Genomic DNA, 17,769 nt, shown 5'->3' with positions numbered 1-17,769 from the left:
GAGCCAGAGTGGGTGGTGATACCACAGCATAAGCAGGTCAGCTCAGCTCTTGGGCACAAGTGGGGGCAGCAGAGGTCCTCAGTCATTTGCTCCAGTGGTGGCTCAGCAGCTCTCCTCCCTCCTCTTCTCTCCAGTTCCAGCCAATCCCGAGGCTGAAGTGGCAGTGGCAGATCCTAGCTCAAAATCTCTCTCCATCCAGCTATTTCTGCTGCATATAAATGCAACACAGGGACACCATTTCGGGGGCTAAGTGTTGCCCTTCTTAACATGCATACACTCCAGGAAGGACCCTTTTTCTGGCAATATCCACAATTAGCACGTAAGATCAATGTCAGAGCTTCCTTCAGCCTTTGATTTCCAGATCCATTAAACACATGTGACACCGAGAAGAAGAAAACAGCAAAAAACACTGCGGATGCCGGGCATGAATCCTGTTAGGGTCAGAGAGAAGCAACTCCCAGGTCCTGTCGCATCTGTGGCGCAGGGTCTCACCAGGTCACCAACTTCATCCCTCTGCCTCCTGTCCAAAGCCTTTCCTTCCCACCAAAGAAATTCTTCAGACACAAACTGCATGGCAGTAACACCTGTCCTGAGCCACGAACGGCCCCGGCACTTGGAGCCAGAGAGAGCACCAGCAGACTTCTTCAGAACTGACTCCCAGGCACACCCGGGTTCAGGGAAGCTCACAAGCTTTTGGTCCTTCCTGCCTCAGCACCAGCAGAGAGCCACCAGGACTTCTACTCTGAACCTGTTCACATGGAAGCAGCTCCTGAACTGCTATGGCCCAGTGAACCAGAAAGCTCCCTGAGGGCAGGCCTGATGGCTGCATTCCAACCTCTGGCTCTTTGCCTAGTGACGCCCAGCCCAGCCCCTGTCAGGCCCCCATTTGGGCCTACTGACTGGACGGTGAAAGGTAGGGGCGGGGGCCAGTGGCCCCTGGCTCCACGCACACACTCCACCAGGCTCCAAAGACACACCCTCCTTGAAACCCAGCCCCGCAAGAGAGGGCACACAGAGGCGGCGGTGGCAGGTGGGGAAGGCGCCTACCTCGACACAGATCCTGTTCAATAAGTTTCATCTGCAGGTGGAATATCTGCTCCTGGAGTTTGCAGATGGCGTGTTTCGTTCTCTCGCGCCTTGTCACCATGTAGCACAGATTTCTAACCTGAGAAAACAAGAGAGATTTTCCACCTTACTCAGGGGCAACCACCCCAGACCTCCCATCTCTGGGGACCTTGCTACGGGTGGAGGCATTGCTGGGGGCACAGGCTACCACCACAGCCTATCCTGTCCAGAACATCTGCAAACCAATTCCCAAGACCCTGAGCGCACCCTCAGCCCTGTGCTGCATGTCTCTGATCCAAAACCTAAGGCCAAACACAGCCTCGGCCCTGTGGTTGCTGACTGAGCCACAGCGGCCAGGGGAGAGCCTCTGGTTAGATCAGCCCGGCACGTCCACCTTCCTCCTCTGAGTCTTACCTTCCTGTCAAGGTCAGCCACGCTGCCTCCCAAGGCCCTGCCAACATGGTTGCTCTCCTCTATAACCACAGTACCCCCAGGCTCATCAGGGTTTCACCAAGTCACCAACTGTATCCCTCTGCCTCCTGTCCAAAGCCTTTCCTTCCCACCAAAGAAATTCTTCAGACACAAACTGCATGGCAGTAACACCTGTCCTGAGCCACGAATGGCCCCGGCACTTGGAGCCAGAGAGAGCACCAGCAGAATAGTTTTGAGCAGACAGGAAGTCCTAACCCACCTGTGCCCAGCTTGCAGCCAACTCATGTCTACCTGCTGCAATGGGACCTGAGCCAGGCTCATGACAGGCTGGCCATGGCTCCCACATCCACACAGCCACCTTCACTCTGCCACAGTCACAGAACTCCTCAGCAGAGAAGGCAGAGACCTCTCTGACTGCCTCAAGGGAAGAGCCCCTTGGACGTTCAGACGCTAGCTTGCTAAGCCCATGGGACATGAATCCATTCTACAGGTGGTCCCAGAGGAAGCACCTGCAGGATAGACCATGCTGCTGCCTGCCCACCTGGCACCTTACCCCACTAGGCCATCCCGTCTTGGCTGCTCTCAGGGCAGGCCACACTTCTGGAGCCAAGACCAGGGCCCCTCCCTTGAGACACTTTCTTGGTCTTTAGCACAGGATGGAGATTCCATTATCAGGGACAGTTGGCCAAAGCTGCTCAGCTTGGATCCTGGCTCCCACCAGGATCTTTCCAGCTGGGACCAGGCTCTGTTTCCCATTACGTTCCATCTTCTAGGCTGAGTTCAGTCTTCATGTTCTTAAGCTGGGATGAGATCTGGTTCCAGACCCCGTCTGTTGGCATGACCGTCATTTCTCCCAGTTCAAGGGCAGCCATGATCAGACCTCTCTTCTGGGTATGGGCATCTTCCTTTCTTTCCTGAGCCCAGCCATGAAGGATATACCACAAAGTTGGCTCCAGCCTCAGGCCTCCACGCGACTCGCTCTGCATGGACTCTCCCTGCACGGACTCTCCATGGCCTTCCACGCTGGTGTGTGTGCCCACAGCGTAGACTGTGAGCACCAGGCCACCCGTTTCTGAGCCTCAGCTCTACATATCCCTATGGCCAGGACCTCCCCAGGGGCCACCCTGGGCTGCAACCACCTAGCCCCAGCCTGTGGGCCCTGTCTGTAGCCTATCTGCATGACCCACCCTCCTGTCAAAACCTGGACCTCCTGAAAACAAGCCTCTAACCAGCCTCCTTCTCCCACACCCCTAAGCACTGGCTACAGCTCTGTGGACCTGCGCTGTGTGGGGCCCTGGGCTCAAGTGAGCAATGCCACTGGGGCCACTTTTGTCTCAGAGAGGCAGGTGCTGACCAGCTACTGACAGGACCAGGCGCCTCCAACCCACATCTGGGGGGATGCTGGGCAAAGCGTCTTGGACACATGAACAACTAGTGGGAGTGGGTGTTGATCACATGGTGGGGGACAGAAATGCAAGCCAGTCCAGGCTGGGGAAGGCACAGCAGAGCCTCACAGCAGGAGACCAAAGGGGGCAGTGAAGGGGCTGGATTTTCAGAGTGAGGAGACGCTTCCCTTTTCCCCTTAAAACCTCCAGTGGAGGCCAGGTGCGGTGGCTCATGCCTGTAATCTCAGCACTTTGGGAGGCCGAGGAGGGCAGATCACGAGGTCAAGAGATAGAGACCATCCTGGCCAACATGATGAAACCCTGTTTCTACTAATAATACAAAAATTTAGCTGGGCGTGGTAGTGCACACCTGTAGTTCCAGCTACTTGGGAAGCTGAGGCAGGAGAATCGCTTGAACCTGGGAGGCGGAGGTTGCAGTGAGCCAAGATCATACCACTGCACTCCAGCCTGGGGGACAGAGACTCCATCTCGAAAAACAAAAACAAAACAAAAAAAACCCTCGAGTGGCTTCTGTACTGGATTGAATAGTGTTCCCCTAAAATTCATTTCATTTTTACTGGGACCCTTGCAATGTGACCTTATTTGGAAATAGGGTCGCTGCAGATATAAATGGTTAAGATGACATCATACAACATTAGGGGGCTTGAGTGAGTCCTGACACAGGGACCTACAGGGAGAAGGGCATGTGTCCTTGAAGAGGCAGAGACTAAAGAGATGTCTGCAGGCCAAGGAACAGCAAAGATTCCTGGCAACCACCAGAAACTGGCAGCAGGGAAGACACTCTCCCGCAGAGCCCCGGAAGGAACTAATCCTGCTGACACCTCAGCCTTGGGCTTCCAGCCTCCAACTGTGAGGATGATTCTCACAGTTGGGCAGGCCTAGCAAACTAACAGGGATGCTGGGCATGAGATGCTGGTGGCCTTTAGAAGGGACTTGGTGTGGAGCTCAAGGAGGGGCAGCTGGCACCCTCACGCGGGGCAAAGCAGTGGGCAGCTGTGAAAGACAGTGGAGTCTGAGGCCTCCAGCCCTGGGAAAGAGGTGGGTGACCAATGAGGCCAAGGAGCAGCCAGAGAGGGAGGAGGTAACCCGGGACCTCAGGGGGGCCAAAGCATCGCAGGAAAATGACTCCAAGACCAAGGGCAGGTCTGACCGTGGCAGCTGCTGCTGAGAGGGTCGGGGGATGCAGAGGTGGGCGGGGGAGGCTGCCGGCGGCGAGTGGCAGGCTCTGGGAAGTGGTGGAAACTCGGCCAGAGTGGGAAGCAAGGATGCAAATACCAGGACGGATGACAGGAAAGGAGAGATGGGGTGGGAGTGGAAGAACCCACGACTAGAGGAAAACAGGGAGGGAGGATTTGCTTTTGAAGATGAGAAAGAGTTGAACAGATTCAAATGTTGGTGGAAAATGACCTGCAGAGAGGATGAAAAAAAGACAGACTCAGGCTGGGCGTGGTGGCTCACCCCTGTAATCCCAGCACTTTGGGAGGCTGAGGCAGGTGGATCACCAGGTCAGGAGTTCGAGACCAGCCTGACCAACATGGTAAAACCCTGTCTCTACCAAAAATACAAAATTTAGCTAGGCATGGTGGTGTGCGCCTATAATCCCAGTTACACAGGAGGCTGAGGCAGGAGAATCACTTGAACTCGGGAGGCAGAGGTTGCAGTGAGCTGAGATCAAACCACTACACTCCAGCCTGGGTGACAGAGCAAGACTCTGTCTCAAGAAAAAAAAAGACTTGTGAGCTGCAGGTGTAGGCTGGAAAAGTGACCGCTGTGGGGGAAAAAGACAGAAGGGAAGGGAAGAGAATAGACCCAGAGGCTCTGCTGGCAGGAAATTAGAGGCCCTGGTGTGAGGACAGGGGAGGCTGTCTGGTAAGAGCAAGAGGGCGCCCTGAGGGAGGCGGAGCCCAGCATGTGGGCAGCAGGTAGGAGGTGGGGAGTGCAGCAGGGACTGAGCTGCTTGGTGCTGTGGCGTTTCCCCTGGTGGAGGGAGTGGCTCCTACTGGGTGAGGCTGAGAGGGGTAAGGGCAGGGGCATGGGCAGATCAGTACCAAACAGGAAGTGAGTGAAGAAAGCAGGACAGAAAAGGGTGGAACACCTGGGAGACAAATGAGCAGAGAGAGCAGGAGCCTTTGGGCAGGGAGGAGGATGTGGCGATTTCTGGGCTATCGACCTGGGAGCAGCTGGAGGTGGTTGACTGGGCTTGGGGGAGGCAGGGGCACGAATGGGTTCGGGGAACTTCAGAGATGGGAGGTTCTGGGGCAAAGGAGCCAGAGGTCTGGAGGCTGGAGCTGCCCAGGACAAGGTTGGCTTTGGGGAAAGGCCGAGGGGACAACCATCCAGGCATTGAGGCCAGGACCTGCTTCCCACTGAGCCTCTCCCTCCTTGGGATGTTGTCCCAGGTCATCCTCGGGGCAGGTGTGTGTCTCAGAGCTGCGTCTACCCTCTCAGCCTCCTTCTAAGGCTCTCAAAGAAACTCCTGGTGACCAGAGCCAGAGCCACAAGCAGCAAGTCCCTGCACAGCCTGCCCGTCAGCACGGTTGCTAGGGGACACCGGCTGGCACTTGTCGGGCTGATCAACAGTGCTGCAGTTTTTTTTTTGTCAGCCATAAATAACTCTGGGAGGCTGCAGTGGCCATGCCTTCAGAGTGTCCAGCAGGGCCGAGGCCCATGGTTGAAATTTTAGGAAAGCACATCTGGCTGACCATAAAATGGAATTTCATGCTGGCGGCAGCCCTGGCTCCTATTTCTCTCAGCAAAACCCTGGCCTGGCCATGGAGGAACGAATCAATCTGGGAGGATGCTGGCTTCTCAGGACCTAGCACTGGGCCTGCCCTTTTGGTCCTCTGTGGAGCTGACCCAAGAGCACAAGGGCTGGTTTCCTTTTTTTTTTGAGACAGAGTCTTGCTCTTGTTGCCCAGGCTTCAGTACAATAGTGCAATCTCTGTGCACCACAACCTCTGCTTCCCGGGTTCGAGGGATTCTCCTGCCTCAGCCTCCCAAGTAGCTGGGATTACAGGCATGGACCACCATGCCTGGCTAATTTTGCGTTCTTAGTAGAGACGGGGTTTCTCCATGTTGGCCAAGCTGGTCTTGAACTCCTAACTTCAGGTGATTTGCCCACCTCGGCCTCCCAAAGTGCTGAGATTATAGGAGTGAGCCACCACGCCCACCCTGGCCTCCCCGCCCTTTTTTTTTGAGAAAGTCTCACTGTGTCTCGCAGGCTGGAGTGCTGTGATGCAATCCCGGCTCACTGCAACTTCTGCCTCCTCGGTTCAAGCGATTCTGCCTCAGCCTCAAGAGTAGCTGGGACTACAGGCGCCCACCACCATGCCCGGATACTTTTTTGTAATTTTAGTAGAGATGGGTTTCACTGTGTTAGCCAAGATGGTCTTGATCTCCTGACCTTGTGATCTGCCCACCTTGGCCTCCCAAAGTGCTGGGATTACAGGTGAACCACTGTGGCCTCCCTTCTTCTCAGAGCCAAATGCTGAGGGGACAGGACAGTAACAACAATCATGGCCCACAATGGTGGGCACTCTGTCCCATGTGCTACAACCCCAAGGTCAGTTTGATCCTTATTCCCATTTTACAGACAAAAAAACGGAAACTTAGAGAAGTAAAAACTGAAACAAAGGCACAGAGCTGGGAGTGCGGGAACTGGATGCAAAGCCAGGCTACCAAGGCCTTGACCTCAAGCCTTCTCCATCTTCTGAGGATTCCCACCCAGGCTGGCTTTGTGCCCAGTTACAGGCTGGATCCTCCCGGCTGCTGGCAATGAGCCACGGTCTGAGACTGGGCCTGCTGGTCAGGCCACCAACCACCTCGGGGCCTCTGCAGAAAGCCTCCCCTGAGGCAGAGTTCTTGTCGCTGTTCATTCACCCAAGTTGCAAATGTGTAACCTGGAAAAGCCTTGAGGCTGGGTCTCCGATGGGGGTCAACATGGCTCAAGGCTGTCCTTCCTTGGCCCTGCCAGGCTGTGCATGCCCTTGCTCTTATCGAAGCTAGTGTCCACCAGCCCAGCTTGGTGGCTGCTCAGGAAGCAGCATTTCACAGGGCCCCCTGAGCCTAAGAGGCTGCATATACTTCAAAATTTGTCCTGCTTTCTCTTCCCAGAGGAGGGGGATGGTTCACACCTGACTCTGGAGTACTCTGGCCCCCATCGGAGGGGTCTGGGCAGCAACTCTCCTTCCACAGAACCCCAGAGCCTGCCAACCTCAGCCCCAGGCCCCATCTGAACCACTGACACTGGGGTGGGATGGTTAGGGGACTGATAAGGGGATGCTTTTGCCCAGGAAATTTACAGAATAGTGAATCAGCCAACAACTCCTTTTCTGCCCCCAACTGAGGTCCAAATTCAAGCTCAAAACCCTTGGAATGGAGTTCCTCTAAGGCTTCCTGTTATTCCTCTCTCTGAGCCCCTGTTTCCTCATCTGCTCAGCAGGGCTGGGAGGATCTTCCTCAAGGCTCTTTTTCTAGGATAATGACTACATAAGTGAGTCAGCCCCCAACCTCGGCCAGACATGTGGGCTGACCAGCACAGAACAGGGAGGTCAGTTCTGAGAGGTTGTTTGGGAAACAGCAGGAGTGAAAGTAGGTGTTTCTGCTGGTGGTCTGCCGAGTGGAGATATGGTGGTCTGGAGATGATTTTGGAAGCAGGTTTGGTCTCAGAAGGGCTTATACCTGATGCCCCTGCCACATGTGACAGGAGGCTGGGCTGGCCAGGAGGTGGTGGCTGCAATGTAGGTGGCCTTGCCCTCTGTCCTGGCTGGAGCCAGGGACATCTGGTTCCTCCCACCTCCACCTCTTCCTTCTGGCCTGGTGGCAGGCTGGCTGCCAGGCAGTGAGTGCTCTCCAGGGCCAACAGGTCAGGTTCCCTCTTGAGCAGGCTCCAGGGAAGATGAGTGGGAAGGAGGGGAGTGGGGAAGCGGGGTCCAGTGCCCCTTCCCTGATAGTACAACAGCCTCAGAGATGTTCTACCCATTTTACAGCCTTGCCCACTGAGATGCGGATAAAAAAAGCAGCTTCCTCGGGCCACACAAAACTCCCTGCATGCTCCTGCCCAGGGCTGTTTCCTGACAGGTCCCAGGGAGAGGGTGAGCATGTGTGTCTGAACCCAGGGGAGACACTGTGACACAGTCCCACATACTCTGGGACCCTAGAAATGTCCCAGAGAGGAGAGGCTGGAACAGCCTGTGGGGTTCAGAGAACTGGACAAGGACCCATCCCTCCTGCTTCATTTCACTCAGCACCCTGGACCAAGCCGTCATGTTTCCCAGCACACAGCTGAGGGGAGGGGAGCGGTGGGGTTCCAGCCAAGCCACCCGTTCCAGACTCTGGGACTTCTCCTCCAGGGAGTATTGGGTGGAAGTCCCAGCAACAGTGGGGCAGTCCTCAGTGCTTCTGCAGCTTCCAGACACACTGTGACCCACCAGCCCAGCCTTCTGCAATCCACCTGCCACTTTCACCTCCTCCTTCCACCCCACTGTTCCATGAGCTCACCCTGTCGGCTTCCTGCCTCTGTTTTTTGCCCAGCACCCCAGAGAGCTGCGTTCACCCCTGTCCACCCTGCCCTGGCCCGGCACGTGCTTGTTTGGCTGCTCCTGGGTCTTGATGTCCTGGGCTCTCAGCATGGGTGACAGGGACAGTTTGGGAAGCCCCAGTTCCTCCTGTCTCAGATTCTCTATGCAAGCTTATGTGTCAGCACCAGGCAGTGACCACAGAGGCAAGTGCCGGAAGTCTGGGTTCTCGCCCTAGCTCTGGTGCTTCCCAGCCTCACATGACCTTGGCAGGGCCCCCACCATTCACCAGGCCTGTGATAGAGCTGGGACAAGAGGTCTCGGAGACACAAGAACTGGACCCTTCTCTGTTCTGTAAAGTGTCAGTCAACCCCAAACTCTCTAGGACCTGGATGCTCTCATCTGGGCTGGCCAGGAGATGGTGGCTGCACGGTAGTGGGAAGGAGGGGAGTAGGGAAGCTGGGTCCATGGCCCTTGGCAGGTCCCTGAAGCAGGGCCCGTCCACCAGACTCACAGTTTGAGTCCTGGTGAGTCCTGGCTGCTCCAGGGCAATGACTGTGGCATAGAAAGGCCGCCTGGACTCACTGGGCAGGTGGATGGGCAGGCGGCAGGGGAACTCACCCTCTCTAGGTCCTGCCGCAGATGTGTGAAGAGCTTCAGGCGGCGGTAGAGGACGTCCTGCTCCTGCTGGGCCAGGTTGTCCACCTCATCGGTCTTGGGGGTCAGCAGCGGCTGGTTGGCATTGGCTTTCCTCTTCAGCTTCCAGTACTGGTAGATGAAGTCGACCAGTGCCTCAGCCAGGTCCAGCCTCTCAGCCACCTCGGCTGGCTCCACCAGCTCATAGAAGTCCTCCTCGAGCTGCTGCAGTCGCTGCTTGCGCAGGGTCACCTTTTCCAGGTCCTCACCAGCCTGGCTGGGCTCCGCAGGCTCAGATGTGGGCTCATTACGTGGGCCCCCGTCACTGTGCTCCTGGCAGAATGACTTGAACTTGACCTCATCATTGTCTGCTAATATAGTCCGCATCTCCAGGCTGTGGTCAAAGGCGCAAGTGACATGGAATGCCGTGACGCAGGAAGGCATGGAACACTGTGGGGAGAGGAAGGGCAGCATCAGACACTGAGGGAACCTGGTGGAGGGAGAGAAGATAGAGGGGCTTCCCCCAGGGCTCTACTGAAAATGCACAATGCTGACAAGAACCTGAACAGAATGGCATGGGCTCCCGACCTCCTGTGCAGGATGGGAGTTATGGCAGGGGAGGAGGAGGAGCTCTGGGGCACCTGGAAAGGTAACCCATTCAACACCATTTGCACTGGGGGAGTCAATCAGAAGGCAGCTGAGAGCTGCATTTTTTTTTTTTTTTTTGAAACAGAGTCTCACTCTGTTGCTCTGTTGCCCAGGCTGGAGTGCAGTGGCTCGATCTTGATCTCAGCTCAATGAAACCTCCGCCTCTCAGGTTCAAGCAATTCTTTTGCCTCAGCCTCCCAAGTAGCTGGGACTACAGGCATGTACCTAGTTTTGGTGTTTTTAGTACAAATGGGGTTTTGCCATGTTGGCCATGCTGGTCTTGAACTCCTGACCTCAAATGATCCACCTGCCTCAGCCTTCCGAAAGTGCTGGAATTACAGGAGTGAGCCGCCACACCTGGCCTCAAGCTGCATTTGTGTGTGGGTAAAATGAATCTGGGATCACGGAGCATCAAAAGAAAGGCTGATGATGGGTCACTGACTCATCTAAGATGGGAACTGTGGTCTCCCTTTTGTCCTCTGGGAGGAGGGGCTGGACTTAGACCCCTTCCCTCTCCTTTTGCTCAGACAGCCTGAGGCCTGACCCTGTCTCTTAGCCTTGGATGATGGCTGTGGGCAGCTGATAACTGTGTCAGCAATCACATACCCGACTACTATGAATGCTTATGCTGTACTCACAAATCCTTTTGAAGGTCCATAGATGAGTGGAAGACCAACTAATGTTTATAATGACAACTGTGTTCTTAAAATTTGAGGGGGACAAGGGCTGACCCCCACTGGCATTCCCAAACTATAGACGGAGACATCAACATCACGTGGGAGCCTCTGAGAAATGCAAATTCTCAGCCTCACTCGAGACCTGCTGAGTCAGAGCCTCTCAGGAGTAGGCCCAGTGGTTTATGTTTACCAAGCCCTCCAGGTAACTCTAATGCACGCAAGCCTTGGGAATAGACTTTGCTAAAGACAGACTGGTACAGCCCTTCCAGTGTCAGGAGAGTCTATTAGCTTAGCCAGAGGAGAAGTTTGATTCCTAAACCGACAACATGTCAAGTTCAATGTCAGAAGCGAGGCTAAATATATTCATCAAGCCCCAAGACACTGCGTTCAGGGAGAGCCGGAGTTCTTAGCACTCCAAATGGGGTGGTGAGCCTTGGTTCCCTGGGTCTGTTCCACTCCCTAGAAGACCTGGGGGTGGAGGAACGTTCCCCATCAGGTGCGATTCTGACTCTGGGCCCCATCAGTTTGCAGCCCCATGGAGGGGAGAGGATGGTGGCAGCTGCTGTCTGAGGCCCCAGGCATGCCTCTCTCTCAGCTGGCTCCTGGCAGGAGGAGGGTGAAGTAGGCCACATACCTGGATGCAGGTGCCTGTGCATTCCTTACAGAGGCTGCAGGACAGAGCCCAGCGGCTGGCTGGGATATGCGAGATCTTGGTGATGGGCTCCATCTTCTCTGGGCAGCCGATGCTGACCTGGGCAGGACACAGGGAGTTGCATCATCTCTCTCGTCCCCAGCCTGCCCCCGGTTCACCACCCCATGAATTAGACATGCTACTGTTTTCCTTTCTCCACAATGGGGGAGGGGTGCTATCTGCTGAAACTACGTGGTGGGGAGACAGGGCAGTGGCTGAGCCCCTGAATCCCAAATCCCTCCTGACACCGAACACACATGGCTCAAAGGCTGGAATTCCTCCTAACTCTTGCAGGCTGACCACTGGATGTGTGTGTTAGTGTGTGCTCATCTGAAACTAATCTTAAATTATCTGTGAATGTGTGCGTGCCATCAGTGTGTGTGCTTGCAATGGTGTGGGCCTTGACAGAGAGGTGCTTTGGTGTGTGTATGGGTACATGCAAGATTCCCCTCCTTTCTGCACTCAGGCCTTTGTTAATAACATCTTCAGAGTTGTTGTTCTAATTTGTTTTTATATTATTTCTTTCTTTCTTTGGAGACGGAGTCTTACTCTGTCACCAGGCTGGAGTGCAGTGGCATGATCTCAGCTCACTGGCACCTCCACCTCCCAGGTTCAAGCAATTTTCCTGCCTCAGCCTCCTGGGTAGCTGGGACTACCATCGTGCGCCACCATGCCCAGCTAGTTTTTGTATGTTTACTAGAGATGGGGTTTTACCATGTTCACCAGCATGGTCTCGATCTCTTGACCTCATGATCCACCTGCTTTGGCTCCCAAAGTGCTGGAATTACAGACGTGAGCCACCGCGCCTGGCCTTGTATTTATATTATTTTTCTTTTCTTTTTTTATTTTTAGCCTAGTCTGTTCTTATTTCAATATTTATATTACTTTTCTAGGCACCAAGAAAAAGCCTCATGGTGGCATTTCCTCTTAAAGTTCTTTTCTTTTTTTTTTTTTCTTGAGATGAAGTCTTGCTCTGTGGCCCAACTGGAGTGCAGTGGCACAATCTCGGCTCACTGCAACCTCCGCCTCCTGGGTTCAAGCGATTCTCCTGCCTCAGCCTCCTGAATAGCTGGGATTACAGGCATGCACCATCACACCCAGCTAATCTTTGTATTTTTAGTAGAGACGGGGGTTTCACCATATTGGCCAGGCTGGTCTCAAACTCCCGACCTCGAGATCCGCCCACCTCGGCCTCCCAAAGTGCTAGGATTACAGGCATGAGCTGCTGTGCCCAGCTTCCTGAAGGTCTTCAGGGCTCTCCCGGGGATGTGCCTTCACTTAGCCCTTTCTGTGAGAACAGACCTACAACTATGCCCAAGTCTCTGGGCAGAGACCACCCTGCAGCCCAGAGGCAGGGCACATTTGTCTCCCCACTGCCAATGACTGAGAATGGAAAAAGGAATTCTCTCCAAAGGTCCTGAGCCAAAGGGTCTTCATGATGGAGCCCCTGTTGGTTCTGTCTCTGCTATGCCCAGCCCAGGGTATACTCAGAGGTGGTCCCAGTCTTCAATATGCTGACCTGCAAGCAAGTGCCCACTGCTGACACAAACAACTATTATCGCAGAAGCCTGCAATGCGGGCTTCAGACTGTCAGCCCAGGAAGGAAAGGGCCACTTATGGACAGGGCCACCTGGCTCGCTTCGGGGCACCAGCAGCACTGGAGTGGGCCTCAATCTGAGCCAGTCCACACAGCAGGGCTGGGCCTGAAACTCTGGTGCATTTCACATTTCAAATAAAATGAGTGGCCTTCCAGGCACCCAGGACCTCTGCTAACTCACTCACTCTAGACCCAGCCTATTGCCCATGATACTCCCACTTGGACTCAGACACACGCCCACACCTCCATGCCAGCCGCAGCCATAGCAGCAGGCCTGCTAGCCAGCTTCCCATTAGACTTACAGTCTGATTCTCTCTCTCTCTCTTTCTCTCTCTCTCTCTCTCTCTCTCTCTCTCTCTCTCTCTCTCTTTTGAGACAGAGTCTTGTTCTGCTGTCCAGGCAGGAGTGCAGTGGTGCAATCTTGGCTCACTGCAACCTCTGCCTCTCAGGTTCAAACGATTCTCGTGCCTCAGCCACCTAAGTAGCTGGGATTACAGGCATGTGCCACCAACCAAGCCCAGCTAATTTTTTTTTTGGTATTTTTAGTAGAGATAGGGTTTTCACCATGCTGGCCAGACTGGTCTTAAACTCCTGACCTCAAGTGATCCACCCGCCTTGGCCTGTTGACTGATTCTCTTTTACGTCAGTTGGCTTCTCTTTGTTTTGAACACGTGGCTTGACTTTGGATGGAATCACTGCCTAGGTTTAGATGGAACCCAGAAGCTGCTTTCCCCTATAGTCAGCTGCCTGATTTCTGTCAGACCTCATACCTACCTTCTGAACCCCCTAGTGGTCCATAACCCCATTTTCTCATAGAAGTCACCACTTGAGTTCTGTCCCAGTCTAAAGGCAAAGCTCCTTATGGGCTACGGCCTGGATTCTTTGCTGGCCCACCACCTGATATCCCAGTGCCTTTTTTTTTTTTTTTGAGATGGAGTCTTCTCTGTCACCCAGGCTGGAGTGGAGTGGTACAATCTTGGCTCACTGCAACCTTCGCCTCCTGTGTTCAAATGATTCTCCTGCCTCTGCCTCCTGAGCGGCTGGGACTACAGGTGCCTGCCACCACACCCTGCTAATTTTTTACTATGTTGGCCAGGCTGGTTTCAAACTCCTGAACTCAGGTGATCCACCTGCTTTGGTCTCCCAAGTAAGCCACTGAGCTCAGCCTGATTCTAGTGTTTTTTTTTGTTTTTTAAATCTTTATTTCATTTTATTATTTTTTTTGAGATGAACTTTTGCTTTTGTTGTCCAGGCTGGAGTGCAATGGTGTGATCTCTGCTCACTGCAACCTCTACCTCCTGTGTTCAAGCGATTCTCTGCGTTAGCCTCCCAAGTAGCTGGGATTACAGGCATGTGTCACCATGCCTGGCTAATTTTTTTGTATTTTTAGTACAGACAGGGTTTCCCCACGTTGGTCAGGCTCGAACTCCCAACCTCAGGTGATCCGCCCGCCTCGGCCTCCCTAAGTGCTGGGATTACAGGTGTTAGCCACTGCGCCCGGCCCTATGATCCCAGTGTTTCAATTGAGTCCATCACCTTCTTTTCCCACTGCTCTGCTACCTGAGTCCCACGCAGACCTACTTCCCCATGGCTGTTCCTTGGACTGCCTCACCTCCACGCCCACCCACCTCAGGAATCCATAGGGCGCAGCTGACGTGCACCCATTTGGTCCCACTTCTGGTGGGCTTCAAGGCTCCTCCTCGCTTGGGGCAGAGCAGGCACTTTGGCTGGACACCCAGGGCACACGTCCGGCACAGCCAGCTGCCCGTGGGCACCTTGAGGATTCCATAGCATGCCTAGGAGAGAGCAGAGTGGTCATGCATCAGCGGCATTGGCCAATCTGTCTGGTCAGCAGTCAGCTGCATTTGGTCCAATGTCAGCCCCATGCTACACTGCCACACAGCCACCAGCCTCTGGCAGGTACACCTCCTAAGGAGTTACAATGCAAGGAAGGAAGAGCTCCTGGAAAGCCTTCCTTGGCCTGCTTGTATGCCTGAACTGTCACTATTTCAGTCCTCTGTGAAAAGGGTTGAGGTCTGCCCTCTGCTGGGAGGAGAGTCACTTTAGCCAGCCGTTCCCAAGCAGCAACAGACTTCAGGAGGTTCCAGGAATCCCCTTCGGTTGGGTGTGTACTTCCTGGAATCAAGTCCCAGAGCCCTCCTATTTCTTACCCAGGGACCCATGAAGAGGGTTTCCCCCACCCATAGGCATGACTAGGGGAAACCTTCATGGGTCCCTGGGTAAGAAATAGGAGGGCTCTGGGACTTGGGTGAGACACATGAACCTGAGAGCTGCTGGTTAGAAGGGATGTGTCTGTTTATATGAAACATGCACTGCCCACCCACCAGCTAGCCCAGCGAAGCCCCTGCCTCTGAGCTCCCCAGGGGCTATTCCAGCAATGGTGGGAAAGGGCAGCCTTTAAGTGAGGGCCAGAGTGGGTCCACTAGGTCTTAGTCAGGTCTGCAGACAAGGCCCAGAGATACTCAAGACCTTGAGCCTTGGGCCCCAAACCAAGGGGAGCCTGGCTAGGCTGCACTGGGACGTAATGCCAGTGATGGTGACAAATAGGTAGATTCCTTACTAGACGGTTCTAAACAAAGACCCATAGTACACAATTTAATCCATACAACCAGTCTTATTTATGCATAATTGAGAAAACACAGGCCCAGAGAGGTTATAAAACTTGTCCAAAGTTACACAGCTTGTGAAGGGCAGAGCCACGATTTGAACAAGGCAGTTTTGCTCTCGGTGACAGCAGTGGGCTGCCTTTTGGTAAATTCAGGAAATGAGGAGCAGAGGAGGAGGGGCAGGGACAGGGTGCAAGGTAGGGATGGTCTGAGGGAGGCTGATGGGAGAGGACAGAAAGACCAGCCAACTGGTACTGGCTTGAGTCTGGCTGGCAGGCCTAAGCCAAGGGGCCCTGGGTGCATATGGCACCATGAAGCACGCTCACCATTTCCTTCCTGCTCCTTCCTTCTTTTTTTTTTTTTTGAGATGGAGTTTCGCTCTTGTTACCCAGGCTGGAGTGCAATGGAGCGATCTTGGCTCACCGCAACCTCCGCCTCCTGGGTTCAGGCAATTCTCCTGCCTCAGCCTCCTGAGTAGCTGGGATTACAGGCGCGTGCCACCATGCCCAGCTAATTTTTTGTATTTTTAGTAGAGATGGGGTTTCACCATGTTGACCAGGATGGTCTCGATCTCTTGATGATCCACCCGCCTCGGCCTCCCAAAGTGCTGGGATTATAGGCGTGAGCCACCGCGCCCAGCCCTTGCACCTTCCTTAAGGGCCTCTGCCCGTGGTGCCCCTGGAGAGCCAAGCGGGGGTCTGCCAGGCAGCATGCGTGAACATGGCATGAATGAGGGTGACTAGGGCGTCTGCCCACCTGATGCACACAGACGTTGCACTTGTCACAGAAGACCATCTCGTTGCCATCCTCGCCCTCAGGAGAGCGGCACACATCACAGACGACATCCTCATCATACTCGATGCCCAGCCCCTCCTGCGTCTCGATGGCTCTGGCCATATTCTGGTGGCACAGGGTCTCCAGCTCCTCCAGCACACGTTCCAGTGTCAGCTCATCCAGCTCCGGCCTCTCTGTGAGGAGGACAGCAGGATGTGGTGGGGTTAGGGGCCCAGGCTCCAGTGAGCTTTGAAGAGGATTTGGCTCCTGGGGCTGCAGGATTTCAGGGCTGATGTCTGAGAGGGTTTCCATCTATCCACTGTGTGGCCTGGGGAGAAGCTGCCACTGCCTTGTGACTTAGCTCCATCGTCTGAAAACGGGATGATCTGGACCATCCCATCTCAAAGGCCCCCGACCTGTGCTGGTGTTCTGACTTCAGACAGCCTGCCTATGACCACGAGGATACATGTGTACGATGAACATGAGGGTCTCCGGGATGTGTCCAGCTCCACGGAGAAGGCACTGCTTGTGCTGTGTGCATGAGGGGACCTCTGCAGGTGGCTGAATATGGTCGAGTTAGCCCTTCCTGGGACACATTAGTGGGCTCCAGCCAGGTAGCCCACACCTTCTGACCCCAGCCCCATTGGCCATCATAGACTCCCTTGCGTGCTCACTGACTCTTTATGTAACATTCGTGCTTACCACAACTGTCCCCAAATCCCTGTAACTGATGTGCTATTACTGCCCCCACCTGACCGATGCAGAAACTTCAGGAGGCATGGAGACACTAACCAGTCAGGTCACCATTCAGTAATGCAGTATGGACATTCCCCACAGATCCATGCTGTACCATGGCTCTGCCCAGGCCACTGCCCCTCTCAGGATGAAAGAAAACCCTCCCTGCTCTGCCCTGATCCCATTTTTTTTTTTTTTTTTGAGATCAGAGTTTCGTTCTTGTTGCCCAGGCTGGAGTGCAATGGGGCGATCTCGGTTCACAGCAATCTCTGCCTCCCGGTTTCAAGTGATTCTCCTGCCTCAGCCTCCCAAGTAGCTGACATGCACCACCATGCCTGGCTAATTTTGTATTTTTTTTAGTAGAGATGGGGTTTCTCCATGTTAGTCAGGCTGGTCTCCAACTCCTGACCTCAGGTGATCCGCCCACTGCAGCCTCCCAAAGCACTGGGATTACAGGCCACTGCATCTGGCTCCTGATCCCATTCTTAATGCAGTGGTCACCTACCCATCTCCTTAAGTTCCGAGTTGATGAGCTCCAGCCAGTAGGCGTCAATCTCGTCTAGGTCATAGCGGCTGCCTCCTGGCCAATCAGGCTGGGAGCCCTCACCAAGCGTGGTGCTGCTCGGGGATGCCTGGGCAGGGGGGCCTTCCAGTGATGGGAGGATCCTAGGAAATCAAGACAGGATGTCATGAAGGGAGGGGCCCTCAGCCAGCCGCCCTAGGGGCTCCAGGGAATTGGCCAGTCCCGCTCAGGAGCTGGTGGACAAGTGCGCTTTGATGCCACACAGGGCCCACCTCCTTCTACCCCCTCCTTCACTTCCTCCTCCACCATCTGCCCACCCTGCTGAGACTCAGATGACTGTGGGTGAACAGGCAGCACACAGAAGACCCAAAGGACAGTAGGGCACAGTGGAGGATGGGAGTCAAGGCTGATCCATAGCCCTGCTCACCCCATGAACATCCAC

The 17,769-nt window shown here is 54.5% G+C and overlaps 1 protein-coding gene across 18 annotated transcripts in view; it reads right to left on the bottom strand.

Annotated features, from left to right (window-relative positions):
- Window positions 1-17,769, bottom strand: part of JADE2 (jade family PHD finger 2) — a 59,076-nt gene that overhangs the window by 8,458 nt on the left and 32,849 nt on the right. For all 18 annotated transcript variants that reach the window (XM_035284880.3, XM_078359428.1, XM_078359452.1 and 15 more), the window contains 6 exons: window positions 17,310-17,470; window positions 16,052-16,263; window positions 14,297-14,464; window positions 11,015-11,131; window positions 9,041-9,505; window positions 1,048-1,165 (listed from right to left, as the gene is read on the bottom strand). In XM_035284880.3, the coding sequence (XP_035140771.1) occupies window positions 1,048-1,165; window positions 9,041-9,505; window positions 11,015-11,131; window positions 14,297-14,464; window positions 16,052-16,263; window positions 17,310-17,470 (1,241 nt within the window). The remainder of the gene's footprint in view (window positions 1-1,047; window positions 1,166-9,040; window positions 9,506-11,014; window positions 11,132-14,296; window positions 14,465-16,051; window positions 16,264-17,309; window positions 17,471-17,769) is intronic.

The sequence above is a fragment of the Callithrix jacchus genome, chromosome 2, assembly GCF_049354715.1.
Source record: "Callithrix jacchus isolate 240 chromosome 2, calJac240_pri, whole genome shotgun sequence".
Taxonomy (NCBI): domain Eukaryota; kingdom Metazoa; phylum Chordata; class Mammalia; order Primates; family Cebidae; genus Callithrix; species Callithrix jacchus.
This window is presented reverse-complemented; position numbering and strand designations above follow the sequence as displayed.